This window comes from Poecilia reticulata, linkage group LG2, assembly GCF_000633615.1.
Source record: "Poecilia reticulata strain Guanapo linkage group LG2, Guppy_female_1.0+MT, whole genome shotgun sequence".
NCBI classification, from domain to species: domain Eukaryota; kingdom Metazoa; phylum Chordata; class Actinopteri; order Cyprinodontiformes; family Poeciliidae; genus Poecilia; species Poecilia reticulata.
The window spans coordinates 23,421,638-23,436,420 of NC_024332.1; the positions used below are offsets into that span (position 1 = coordinate 23,421,638).

Here is a 14,783-nt window from a genome sequence, read left to right on the forward strand (position 1 = left end):
AATCTGCTGTGCAAATAAAACTGGTAAGTCCCACTCCCGGTAGCAGAAACCAACCAATTGAAAACGAGCCATCAACTTCTGAAGAGAAAGAAAAGTGGTCAACTACTATCTACTCAGAGTAAAGCCAGAACCATGATGATGGTTCCTCTGCAGATATTAGTGAAGAAGTCAGTAAAATTCTGATCCTTACTGGATCAGAAAAAAACACACAACACATTTTAAATTGTTTTAAAAACTCATCAAAGTAGTATGTAACGTCAACACCGGACAGATAAGGGTCCTTTAGCAGAGAGACGGTAAAGTGTTGCACTAAAAAAAGACTATAAAGGGAGACAATAATACCTCCTTTTTTTTTCATCATTTAGGAGGTGCGATATCAGCCTTTGCACCGTCTGCCGCTGAATCCAACAGGATTCCTGGAGGATAACCACCAAGCAGCGACTCTTTCTGTGTGGCTCCACCTGGGTGATAACGCCTTTAAGCAGCAGAGAGCCAACTGCAGCTCTTTAGCAGCTTGCTTTTAGCCCTGTTAGCTTACACAAAGACCCTCCTCCTCCTCACTCCTTCATCACCTAATGTTCATTAGAGCAGTCGGGGCTGCTCTGCTTGGATGAAACCAAACTAGGTGTTGTAAAATTATTCTAACCACCATCACTGCACAAGCACACACTGCTGGATCTCATTGGATGACTCCTTAAAGGAACAGGAAATATTAAATATTAGTTATTCATTGAATATAGAACAGTGTCCTTACCTGGGCCGATGTAACCGAATGACTTTCTATCATCTTGAGTGTCATCATGTCCCAACAAGGGATTGTTTTTATGAGTTTGTTGTGTGTTTAACATTAGGATGCATTTCTCTATAGGGAAAATGTTTTATACTTATTTAATACTTGGTGAGATTTTGTGTTTTAATAGTGCGCACAGTTAAACTAAGAACAAATGTGCTTTCCGATCTTTTACGCACATATGTGAAAGAATCTAGCGGTCACCCTTTTCACAGACTCACCCAGTATAGCCAGCACAGTGTTGTCCTTCAGCACCTCCATGGACCCTGAGCAGACGAAGTAGATGGCCTGCAGGGCGTCGCCCTGCCGGATGAGGAACTCCCCCGGGGCGCAGAAGGAGGTCTTGATGATGAGGGAGAGGGAGCGCAGGCATCCCCTGCTGGCCGACTCGAACAGTGGCAGCTGCAGCAACTCTTTGTTCAGGTGCATGGCGATGTCGGCCCGCAGCTCGTCTGGGAAGTCCTTCAGCAGCTGGGAAGGCAGAGCAGTTCACATTGAACAGCTGCACTGTCTAAAAACGTCACCAGAGGTTTTAGCTAACTGAGCTAAAACCTCAGTTAGCTAAATAAACTCAGTGAGAAAAACTTCTTTAACATTAAGACAGGAGAAAACACAGAAAAGATAATAATAAATGATGAAGAATTGAAAAAGAACCTTAAAAATGACTGCAATAAACGATTAATTGATTATTCTGATGATTAATTGACGCATTATGCTGAAAGGGTTTATGTAAAGGGTTTTTGGGACTATTTTTACTGAAAAATCTCAGACATATTGCTAAGATCCCAAAACACTCACTGCGTCTAAACAGAACTGATGTGTTGATAGAAAGTATTTCTACGTAAAAAGGCATATATTCGATTTTCGCTTCTTCAACCACAGACTTAAGCAGTATCCAACATAAATTTGGATACATTTCAGATGACCTACCTTATTATTTCTAAAAGCAGCAGCTATTTTCTTGCCTTAGTGCCCAGCTCTGGCCCAGGTAGAGCTCACAGAGCGCCAGTAGACACATCCTCCTATCTGCACAGAGCAGCTACCAGTGGAGTTATCTTTGTTGCTTCTCTGATTAATGCCTTTCCTGCTGAGTCTGTGGGTTTTGGTCGATGGCCCTTTCTTGATCTCTAATTCAGCATGACTTTGTCCTTGACTTATGTGAAACTTTCCCCGGTCTTCATGCTTGGTGGCGGCCTGCACAACAGAGATGCTGCTGTTGGATATGTGGACGTACTGAGGCCATCTGATAGACTGAGGTTTATGTTTTGGACCTTAAAACAAAAGATAAAAGTTTCTTTATTGATTCTTATGTTTTGTTATTTCTGATTTTGCGCTCTTTACAGGGGGAGTGTTATATAAGTGCAGCTTTTTAAAGTTTTCCATCATGTTAAAATGTTATTCCACCATCAAAAACACACCTGGAGGGTTGTTTTGACTCTGCATGTTTGTCCACCAGGCGCTAGTGGACATAGCGCTGCCTTCAAGGACCAAGCTCCTTGTTGGAGCTGCAGTTTCTAAGATTCCGCATTACAGAGCACCTACCCCAGCTCCTTCAGACCAGTAGCCAGCATTTAGCAAATACCTGGTGGAAATGAGCATCTGCTGAGTTCACTAGAGGAGCTGCTTCTCAGTGAAACACTGTTAAAAACATTGTTAAAGGGTTAATAGAGGAGCCATGCTGTGAAGAATTCCTGAAGGCGGAGTTTCAGAAAGAACAGAGGCTTCTTAAAGAGACAGAGCCCCAATTTCAAGGCATTAAATTAAGAAGTCAAATATCTTTTGAGTCAAATTTGATATTTACAACATTTTTATAACAACTGAAGTTACTTGATTGTGTCTGGAAAACACATAATAGTGCCCCTTTATTTGGAGTTATTGTTTTTCCCTTTGGTTTGTTATTTGTTTGAGCTCTTCTTCAGCCTCTGTGTGGGTTTTGTTTCACCTTCCCTTTTTTTTTTTTTTTAGGTCCAACTCTTATCCCGCAAAGCATGAGAGCTTAAAGCTGGGGTTGGTCACACATTTTTGGAAAGATTTCCATCAGTGGTTTGGTGTTTTACCTCCCTGGTCCAACCTGTTTACCAGAACATACAGAGTTTTATTTGAACGGGATGAATTAAACTAATTCAAATTACATGCAGTTACTTCTGCATTGGGCCGCTGCGATTTATGTACCCTGAGATGACTTCAATATAACTAGCTGCAATAACAATAAAGTGAACTGAACGGAACTGATGAGGTAATTAAAGTTATGATTTCTGATAATATTTGGCTAATTTGTAGATGGAAGTTGGGCGCTTTTTCCCCCTAACAGTTTGGTGAGTGCTTGTCTTAAAGGGATTAATGTATTATGTAAATCAACTTTTTTGAGTTTTACGGCATGTTATAGTGTCATTCCCCCGTCAAAAACATGTCTGGAGTTTTGCTTTGAGTTTTTCAAACGTTACCATCTTCTCCAGTGCTAAGACGTTTTCCATATATTTGGTGTTTGAACTATTAAAATAGACAATTTAAGTCTTTTATAGAGCATCTTGAGTATTTGCTGATTTTAGCTTTTCACATGTGGTTGTGGTCACCAGCCCCTGTGAATCTCATGGATCCACTGTATTTTGAAGCAGGCCTTGATGATTGCAAATCATCATATTTCTTTGAAGAATTTGAATTAATATCAGCTACAACAACACTTGATTTTCCTTTGGGACCAATAAAGTATTTTTTAATTTGAATTTGAAAAAGGCACACACAGATATCGCAATGACTGTGATTTGACATATTGTGGACATCTGCAGAAAAGGTTAATGTAAATGGTTTTTAGTACAGAAACATCTCAGATATGTTGCTATGATCTCATAACACTCACTGGGTTTCCATTGACCATATAATTGTGCAAATTGGAATTACGAAAATAAATTTGCTTAATGGATCAAGGCAGTTTTGAAAAACTAAAGTTTTTTAGAAAAACATTTTTTACACTAGGATGAAGTGGTTTTTCAACCGAATCAAATTTATTTACTTCACAAAACTGCGATGGAGACGTGTTTTTTACATCACAAGAGTCACATGATCAACAACCGGATGTTACTACTGGCAGAAACTACGAAGATGATGGCGCCGCATGCTTTTTAATGACTTACTGCGCAAACAAACATATTTGTGTGATTTTAATTGTGTTTCTTGTCTAATGTAAACACTACACTTGCAAAATTTTGTTTTTCCGACGTCAGCAGAATTTAGACAACATTTTGTGCACATCTGTAACGGAAATGCAGCTACTGACATAAACGTTTCCTTTAGTGTGAGCAGAGTAGCGTGCCAGGTGTTAAATGCACCTCATTGACGTCTATCCCGTTGTTAACCGACCAGGTGGTCTGGAAACACTCCAGCATGCGTTGTTCCAAGGCTTTGGGCAGCCGGTGCACCCTGATGAAGTCCTTCAGGTCCTTGGTGCGGGTGTGGTACAGCGAGCGGCGGGAGTACATCCTCTGGATAATGGCGGTCACGTTACCAAACACCACAGCGTGCATCAGCGCTGTGGGCAGAGGACAGCTTTCTCGTTAACTCCGTCTGGTTCAGACGATGGACAATGAAGGACTGCAGCTTGGAAGGAACACAGTTTTACTCAAAGGTCTTCACAAACCCGGAGAATTTAGAACACTGCAGGGTAAGAAATGACTCTGTTCTGTTGCTTTAAAACCACAAAATGTCCAGGTTATGATGAAAAAATAACTCTGAAATGCAATAAAACTTTTGGATTGTGCAGACAGAAAAGCTATTTTTAAGCTCCACACCTGATTTTCTATTCTACAATAGCTTACTAGAGCCATTGAAGCTTGGAAAAAAAAAGAGTAGTACAGTTCCACCAAAAAAACTCACATTTTTAGATTAATCTCAGAAATTGTCTAGAAAAAACAAGGAAATTTCTGAGTTTGGAATGGGAAAAATCTGCTTGAAAAAACGCAGAAACTTTCTGATTAATCTCAGAAATTTTTGAGAGAGAAACTTGGAAAAGTCTGAGTTTCAAAAAAATGTTGACTTTGTGTCTTTAGAAAAATTCTTATCTTACTCTCAAAATTTAGCAGTTTTTTGGAGGAAATGTACTCATGATTTTGATCTATCTCCCACAGCCCTGATTGAAAATAATACTATTCTGATGGTTCTTGATATTGTAGCGAAACTTTCTCAGTGGTCCCTTGATTTGAGCTTTGCTGTGAACCTACCCGCAGCCAATCAGCAGCAGAGAAAAAGTCAAGCGAGCTAAAAAGTGGCAAAACCAGTGTCAGATCGTAGGACATCCACAGTTCACTGACAGACTAATGACTGTCCCCTCAGGCACATCAACCCGTGGCACATTTAGGCAAACTCTGACTATAAAGCGTCTCTTGGTTACAGAGCAGAGCGCCTCTGGGCAGCAGCTTGCCACTTAGATTCAGACGGGCTAATGAAGCTGCAGCTTGTTTTGACAAGGGATCATGTTTTGATACAGTTACTCTGATTCCTCCATGCTGAACAGGGCTTAGGATAAGTTCACATTTTGATTTTAAAAAGGTATTATTTCCATTTGCAGATTATTTCACTTATGGGAAAAAGGAATTATTAATTTAAACAACCTAATTTCTTGATGAAAAGTTACTTTTAAGTTAGTTTTGTCTTATTTCAAGCGTTTTTAAGCGTATTAAGGAACAAAAATACTTGGCAAGATTTTGTGTTTTTGCAGTGCAGGCTGTAATTCTCTTCTGGTACTGACAGGATACATTATTGGGTTTTTGCTTGAGCTTTAATTAAAAATGTTAAGCATTTACATCAAGAAAAGTATTACTAACTGCAGAATGTAGTAAAACTTTATTGGCTACTAGAAAAACAACAGTGCAAATCGATATGTCAGTAGTATTTCCATAATTATAGAATATATTTCTAAATATGCAGAAAGAAAGTCTCACATATTCTATTTATATAAGGAAAAATGGGCGTGTTTAAATGATTTTACGGTAATTGTGGCTTCATTGAGGTGAGATACTTTTACTTTTTTCCAGAAAGTCTTAGCAACCCTCATGTTCCTGTTCTGTTGGCAGATAATTTTTCTTATTTTAAGTAATGTATAGCTTATTTTGGAACTTTTTGTGAAAGGCGAGTACCTCCTATAAGCATGGTGCAGATGGAGAAGATCTTCTCTGAGTCTGTGTTGGCAGACACGTTCCCGAAGCCCACGCTGGTCAGGCTGCTCAGAGCGAAGTACAGGGCCGTCACGTAGCTGCTCCGGGTCGACGGGCCCCCGCCCAGCATCTTCAGGCCCCCCGATCCTGAAATGTTCCCATAGTCTTGGCTTGAGTTCCAGGGGCCCTGCCCTGCAACCTCTGACCCCGACGCGCTCCACTGGGTGCTGTTGGCTGGGAGGCTGCTCACTGCAGGTGGGGTCTGCGTGGTCAGAGGGGACATGAAGTACGGGGTCCCCAGGCGCTTTGCCAGTTCATAGAGCCAACCTGTGGGGAGAAAAGGGAAAACACAAAATCTTACCACGTATGTTTGTCTCATTTCTAGTGGAAATACCTCAATGCACTTGAAATAAGAAAAACATATCTTAAAAGTAACTTTTCAGCAAGAAATGAGCTTGCTTTAAGTTAATAATTCCTTAATATTGATTTTTTAAAAAGTACAAGTTCCACTAGCAGATTATTTCACTTAAAACATTTTGTTCCATTAATAAAATATTGAATGTATTTTACTGGGATTTTATGTGACAGACGCACACAAAGTAGTGCATAACTCTGAAGTGGAAGGATACGTAATTTTCTCAAATTTTTTCACAAAAGGCGGAGATACTGTAGGTCCAAACAGGCGTTTTGAGCAGCTGAATGGTTGCCATGGAGATTAAAGGATTTCTTAAACATGCATGAAAGATCAAACAACGCTCCAGGTATGTTTTTGATGAATAGATAACATTATAACATGACGTAAAGCCAAAAAACAAAAAATAAATTTTACATAATACTGCCCCTACAAATCTTTATAAATCAAGTAAATAACTGAAGTTTGTGGTTGTAGGACAACAAAATGTGATAAAACTTAAGCGTAGATCAGAAGTGCTAGAAAATGCGTCCAGGATGAGCAATATGAAACGTGCAAAGCATTTAGATAAAGTAAGCAGATGTCCTCAGTGCACAGGAACAAAAGGAAGGAGGAAAACAGTCATTTGCGAGTAAATAAAGGCTGTAATAAAACCCAGCGGAGTCTGTGACAGCAGCAGCACAACGCAGTAGACGGATGTTCTGATAAGAATTACACAGTGCAATATGGATGAGTCTATTTATTGATCCCTGGCATCCAAACCTTCAGGGAGCGGGCTTTTGTTCGCCCGCCAGCATCAATAAGCAGAAGTGACAGCGGAGCTGCGAGCGGATCCCCAGCAGAGCTGCTAAACCGTCAGCATCAGAGGATTTAACACCCGAGTAGTTTCCTGATTACATCGTCATTAGTGCAACTTAACCTCTGCCAAGCTCCGAACACACGGGCCTGACTGGAAGTTTGTCCCACCAAAGCATGTGCAGCTGTGGATTACAACGAGAAAAACCAAAACTGATTACTTGTTTTAATTGAGGACGGTATCAGTGTGTGTGACTTTCAGATTACCGATCAGGTTATCAGCCTGATAGCTGCACAAAACCCGTTCATTTATTAACAGGACCTAAAAGGAAAGTATTCACATGGGTGTTTTATGCTCATTGCTTTTACAAATCAATCACAATCAATAAAATTACTAAGCAAATTCTGTAAAACTGCTATTTCACCTTCGGGATAAATAAAGTATATTCAGATTCTGATGTCAACAACAACAAAAAATTAATGAAAGAGAAATATTTGACGTGAAATAATTGATTGCTAGAATATTCTCCCTATTTAAAGTAACAGATTTGTAAATCTAACTTTCTGAATGAACAGGTTACAAAAGTCAAATCAAATAATAATAATAATAATAATAATAATAATAATAATAATAATAATTAGGAGTTCACTGATTTATCGATACCGATTTTCTTAATTTTGGGAGATCGGTGATCGGCCAATTTTTACATATGAAACCGATCTGATCCACTGATCTTATCTAGCTTGGCAAAGGCCTAAGAATCAACCGCTGTCCTCTTCTGCTCTCCAGTGAGAGGTTTGACTGACAGACCAGCCCACCAAGTTCTGTCTGCACGTTTACAATTAACAATAGTGACCCCACTGTTGCCAACTCAACAGCTTTCTTGCTATATTGAGCAACATTTCAGACAAAAAAAATGGTATTAGCCAAAGTCAGAATCGACAGGTTAAGTTTTTTTAAAAGATCTCGGCGATCGGCCAGAAAACTGCAATCAGTGCACCTCTAACAATAACAACAACAATAATACATCAAATAAATGATTTTTGTCACATTTTATTAATACTGTTTGTTTCTGAACACTCAGCTGTTCCAAACTCGAGAGTCTCATGACGACGCCACAGGAAATATAATAGTTTTTCTTTTTCCTCTGCTACATTATATTACTCTGTCATCTTGAGATTTCTTTATTAATATTATTGGTTTTCAAACAAAGAAAAACAAAAAAAAAAATTCACATGCTATTAAAAAACAAGCATGCACAGTAGATACAAACTGACTGGATATTACTACTTGATGAAGTAATATTTGCTTATAGGAGACTTTTTTTATGTCAGATTAAAACATTTATGGACTGCTGACATACTAATGTAAAAGCTCTTGTATATAACAAAGCACAGAAATGACATCAATCTACCTTACATAATAACCAAACATTCTGGCCAGGAAAACCTTAAAAAATGAAAAACCTCAGTCTGTAACGGGTGTTGCACAGTGGAACAGCTGGCATGACTGTTTCCTTGGAGGAAGAAGTTTTTTCTGCATGGGATTTACATGTTCTCTGTATGAGTGTGTGTGTGTGTGTGTGTGTGTGTGTGTGTGTGTGTGTGTGTGTGTGTGTGTGTGTGTGTGTGTGTGTGTGTGCGTGTGTGTGTGCCCTGTGATGGACTTGTGGCCTGTCCAGAGAGTACCCTGCCTGTCTGCTTTGGGTAATAATGTGATTTATTTATTTTTTCAAACCAGCTGGACGAGAGAAACATAGAACCACAAACTACAGAGTAAATCCAGATGAGCATTTCGCTGCACCTCCTCTGGCTTCTCTGACAGCCTGAGATCCTTGAGACACAAAGTCAGCTTAAGCAAAACAACAGGCCTCATCAGTCAGGATCCAGCATTCTTCTGCAGCAGCTGACGGATCAGCTTTGCAGCCTGGACTGCTTCCACTGCAGACTGTCAACTGGACTGAGATCCAGACTGTTTGCTGACAAAACCATGGACCAGATCTGCCTTTTCTAAAAGAAAGGTTTAAGCTGCAGCTGTGTTTCCATTAACCATAGAACTGCACAAATCGAAATTGCCTAAATAAATTCTCTTAACAGAAGCACATCAATTTGAGAAAAAAAAACTCATGTTCTTAGGCTGACTACAGTTTCCCAAAAACGTAGCCGCTCCCACAGATGAGGAGCTTGTTGCTCCAACAGCCGAATAAGACGCCGACGTCTCCTCTGATTGGCTGACTGAATTATGAACATATCTGTTTACATCCGTCGCTGCCATCATTTTTAATGACTTATTGTGTGAACAAATTTATTCACGTGCAATCTTAATTTAATGTCTTATTTAATGGAAATACTGCACTTGGTTTTTTTTTGGTGGAAAACAGACAAAGATTTTTGCACACCTGTATGAAATTAGTGCACTCTGCTTTACAACTCAGGCGCGTAAATATATATAGCCGTTTTCGCACTGCAAGGAACGGAACAGTACGGTTCCAGCCGCACTGCAGCCCTGGTGTGTTTGCATATACACCAATGGCGCCATCGAAGCTGTACCTGATGTCATTATATTTGAAACTAAACAATGGTTTCGATGTAACGGCCGAAGCCTTTTCCTCAAAGATGCGGCGGAAAACTTTCTCTTTCCTTGTTGACCGATCTAGCTCATTCTGTACTCGTTCATCAGCGAATAAGCAGAGGAAAAAAAATACCTCATCATTAGACCAGGTGATTGCACTATATTGAGACGAATCCATTGCTAATTAAAACTAATAATAAACATATTGAAAAGAGCACTCTTTACAAAATACAGTTTAGTGAGAGCCAGCTGTCAACGGAAAATCAGCGTCTGACTCCATAACAACCAGCGGCCAATCAGCTGCTGATTCTAAGCAGAACCGGGTCTGCCTCTGTTCGTGGTGCTGACAGAGGCCACCTAACTGTCCCTCTAGTTAGGTGGAGTAAACTTTCTCTCTCAGCTGTCTGTGTGCTGAAAGCTGTTCCGTACTTGGCTGTTCCAGTATGAATCTCCACATATTGCTTTCAGGTCCAACATGTCCTGTTGGCTCATTTCCTGTTGGAATTTAACACACTGTCTTTTTTTACACCTCTGTCAGATAAGCTTACAACCAATCTTTCCACTACATTTTTGCTCAGTTAATTATCACCTTGTATCTAATTATGTACTGTCTACATACACCGTGCGCTCACTGGTTGCCAGATTTTTTCCCAAATCTAGTTCTCGACCTTTTTAGAGGTACGATAAAAATCTCCTCTCATCCAGTGCAGTCTCGTTTTCTGTGGTTCTTTCCTGTTACTGTCAACATGTAGCTCTCTGCTGAAGTGAGCTTATGCTGCTGTATTTAGTTTATGAAGTGAGTGCTTCATTTGACATGTGGTCCATTTAGAAGTTAGAACAAAGGTTTTAAATACTGATTTAGAAAATAGATTCCATATTTTATTAAAAGTTAAAAGACAACTGTTTATTTTGAGTTCATTTTGTAGCATAATCGAGTAATTACGTTATCTTCAATTGCTATAAAAATGATATACGTATTAAATACGTCTTAAAAGATATTTAACTTTATATTTTAACACCTCGAAAGTGGGCCTCTGTCTCTTTAAGAAACTCCTGCTCTTTCTGAAACTCCACCTTCATCACAACATGGTTCCTCTATTAACCTTTTAACAAAGCTTTTTAGCAGTGTTGCATTGAGAAGTAGCTCCTATAATGAGGTCAGCAGATGTGCAGTTCCACCAGATGTTTGCCAATTGCTGCTGGTTAGTCTGAAGGAGCTGAGTGGGGCAGCTCCCACAGGAAAGATGAATTGTTGCCATGGAAGATCCATGGATTTCTCAAACATGCATGAAAGAATCAAAGCAACATTTAAGGTATGTTCTTGATGAGGGACTAATATTACAACATGATGTAAAGCTGAAAAAGTTGATTTTACACAATACCGTCCCTTTAACAGGTGGAAACCTATAGCGATGTCGGGTTAGACCAGACCTGTCACAATAACACATTTTGCTGGACGACAAATTGTCCAAGAAGTTGTCGAGATGAACGATAATATTGCTGTTTTGAGATCATTTCCAGCAACAACACATTCTTACAGATCAATAAACATTCAATTTTGATGAACATTTACCACTGAAACTGGAAAACACTTTAAATATCCAGAATAAATAAACAAAACAGACACAACAAATAAAATGGATCCTGTATTCTCTGGTTGAGACTAAAACACCAGACTGAAGACATCCAGTTTTTTGGTAGAAAAAGAGAAAAACGATAAATTATAAATTGAATTTGTTTTAATTTATCATGCGATTAATTGATTTGTTGAGTATTATGACATGCCTGGGTCAGAGGTCACCTAAAGTGTTGCAGATTTGAGGAGAAAATGTTTCTTTCAGTTTTTCGAGGGTGTGAGAGTCGACTCTGAGTTGAAATGAAATCTTGGAGGCTTGGGGGAAAAAAATGTTTTGTGACCACCTGTGGATGAAAGTCAAATCACAGTTCCTTCATATTTCTGTGCACCAATCCCTCCTGCCACTTCCATCTGTTTTTGAAAGGGACAAAATCCACATCCCAAGACGTGTCTCCTATATCACACAGGATGTATTGCTTCTCCACTGGCTGAGTGAACTCTCAACCACACTCTGCAGCTCTGCAGTCTGTAAATTATTGACGTGAAGACACAGCAGCAGCAGAATGCTGCCCAGTGACTGACAGACTGAACAGTCCAGCGTATGCTTGCTCTGATATCAGTCCTCCATTGTGAATCTCAGCTGGTGGCACGTAAAGGTCAGGCCGCAGGCTGCTCTTTGTTGTCCCCTGGATTGCCTCGGCCTTTCTGAATGGTCAATTGAGGCTCTGCTGACATGAACCGACTGCAGTGCTGCAGCGCGCCACCGCTCCGCTGAAAGGATAATGACAGACCGTCGGTGCGAACGGATGAGATGAGAGATCGAGAGAGGACGATACGGCGGGATGCGCTGAAATCAGAGAAGGAAAGGAAAACGCGGCGCGATGTAGTCCACAGATCAGAGAATAAACTCATTTTTAGCGTCTCTCGTGTTCCTCGTGTCGCTGCTAAATATAAAAGAGAAACATAAAGCTTGAGTGTCGCCTGAGGTCACAGTCAAAATGATTAAAGTTTGCTCCTTTGCCCTTGGAAACTCCCTGTCTGTGTGTCTGTACATGTTCATCAGACTGTGAGTCAGGGTTTCACACCGCCTGCAGGACTTCACGTTCTCCACTGAGACGCTTGTGGAATTATAAAGTTTGAACTACAGATTCTTGATTTGTCTGTAAAGCAAGTCGAATGTAGCTGAGAAGCAGGACTGAGCAGGACTTTAGGGAGGAACGCAAAACAGACTGAGCTAATCACAAAACAATGCTCATTGAAGGAGGACAAAAAAAAAAACCTAATAAAAAGTTACAAACGATGCTTTGCAAACAAAGGGGAAAAAAAGACTAAAAATGTTAAGGGAGGATTTTTCCACAACTGCCTTTTCAAACACAAAAAACAAAGTAAAAGAAAGTAGGGCTGGACGGTATGAGTGAAAAACGTAGAAGATGTAAGTCTGCCATATCAGTCAATGTCAATAACTCTGGGTTACGAAAAGTATTTTTTGGAAGTTTTCTATGTATTTTCAACTGAATTATGACTATTTTGCACCACTGAATCCAAACATGACATCCATTTTTCTCAAGCAGGTGAGGTTTTTATTCTAATTTGGTTTAGAGAAATCTGATCTTCTTACTAAACTGATGATATTTTTGTGACATTATTAGTTCATTTTCATTAATGTTTCTCATCCAAAAAAGGTTTTAGGACAGAAATCTTTCTGTGTTATCGTCTGATAGCACACTGTGGTAGACATGTGTACAGCCTGTTACTGTTTAATGATTATTATCGATTAAATGCAAGTTCTCACTTTAAGGGAAGAACACATCGGACGTGTTGCCGTGCGTCTCGTTAATGGACACGCCCCAACTGGTGCCTTGAGCACCCATGAGGATGTTTGTGCTGAAACACACCAGACTGCTGCACTTCAGCCCCGGGCTGTTCAATACAAAATAGTAGGAGTGTTTTTTTGTGTGTGTGTGTTGCCCCTCAGACCTCAACAATAAAAATGAAAGGCTGATGGTTTAGTCAGCCATCAGGATTAGAATGCATATGTTGAGTCATGTCTGCACGGCCGGTTCTCCAGTAATTGCTCCACACAGGCACAACAGAGAGGAGGAGTGTGTGGGAGGAGTTCATGAAAAAACATTCAGACGTTGTGCCTCCTTTAGTTTTTTTTTTGTTTTGTTTTTGTAATTGCACCAGCAAACACAGCCAAGATTTATTTAATTTATGTGAGCAAAGTTTTTATCAGACGGTTTTCCTTATATAAAATCAGGATTTTACTATAGAAGAGAATAGATCTCTAACATTCTTTCAATGTGACCAAGATTAGAAATGCAATTATAAAAACTTGCCTTTTGAGAACAAATGGATGAAAAGCAATGATAAATGATGAAAAGGAATGTTGCCCACCTATTATTTGTGTGAATACAATAAAACTGACAAAGAAAAATACCAGCGCTACTGGTCAATGTGTTTTTCATGCTAATTATCACATCACTTCCTGTTTTTGGGCAATTTTATGAAAAGAATGATAAATGATTATGGGTCTGTTCATTTAGGGTTGTTAAAGGTTGAAACACATAAACAGTTTCATCAGATTTGATCTTTGAGGCAGTTTTTAAAACTTTGATCCTGCACAACACTGGATGTTAAAGCGTACAGCGGAGGCTCTCGCTTTGATGAGGATGATTTATATTGTGAACATGTAAGCAGCAAATGTCAACAGGGTAAAAATAGGATAAGAACAAGAAAATAAAAATAGGAATAATCATCAACATAAAAATAACATTTTAATGTTCAGTTGGAGTAGAAATAACTCAATTCTTATTAAATTAAACCCCCAGTTGACTCATCAAGCTAATACACAGTCAATTTCAGCGTAGAAAGTAGAATTCAAATGCTTCCCATTTATATATAATTTGTCCTCTATATCACAATTATCCATTCTGCATTTTCCAAAAATGTCCAATTGATTTGTTGCTATGCAGTCTACAGCATTTATGCTAACTATGTTCAGTCAAAGGAGTTTAAGTTTGTAGCTGCACAGGAAGGAAGTTTTATGGTGCATTCATCGTTAAGCTTTCAACATTTGAGCAGCCAAATCAACTTTTCTAAAGCTCTATCATGTTATAATGATATTCCTTCATCAAAAATATACATGGAGTGTTGCCTTTATTCTTTCATGTTTGAGAAATCCTTTAGTCTCCATGGCAGCCAACTGTGCAAAGCGCCTGGTTGGACCTTGTACCGCCTTTGAGAACGAAACTCCTCCTCTGAGTTTCCAGGCTTCTGAGCTTCCGCCTTACAGAGCCTCTCCTGACTCATATCACCTCCAATGAGCTCCTTCAGACTAGCCAGGAGCAATTAGCAAACACCTGGTGAAACTGTGCATCAGCTGAGCTCATTATAGGAGCTACTACTCAGTGAAACGCTGGTAAAAATGTTGTTAAAGGGTTAATAGAGGAGCCATGTTGTGATGACTTTCTGTAGGGGGAGTTTCAGAA

The 14,783-nt window shown here is 39.5% G+C and overlaps 1 protein-coding gene across 2 annotated transcripts in view; it reads right to left on the reverse strand.

The window, feature by feature from the left end:
* kcnh3 (potassium voltage-gated channel, subfamily H (eag-related), member 3) overlaps positions 1–14,783 on the reverse strand; it is a 182,032-nt gene that overhangs the window by 18,738 nt on the left and 148,511 nt on the right. For both annotated transcript variants that reach the window (XM_017302023.1, XM_008437609.2), the window contains exons 8-10: positions 5,920–6,264; positions 4,117–4,316; positions 1,012–1,261 (exon numbers count right to left, since the gene is read on the reverse strand). In XM_017302023.1, coding sequence (XP_017157512.1) covers positions 1,012–1,261; positions 4,117–4,316; positions 5,920–6,264 — 795 coding nt within the window. The remainder of the gene's footprint in view (positions 1–1,011; positions 1,262–4,116; positions 4,317–5,919; positions 6,265–14,783) is intronic.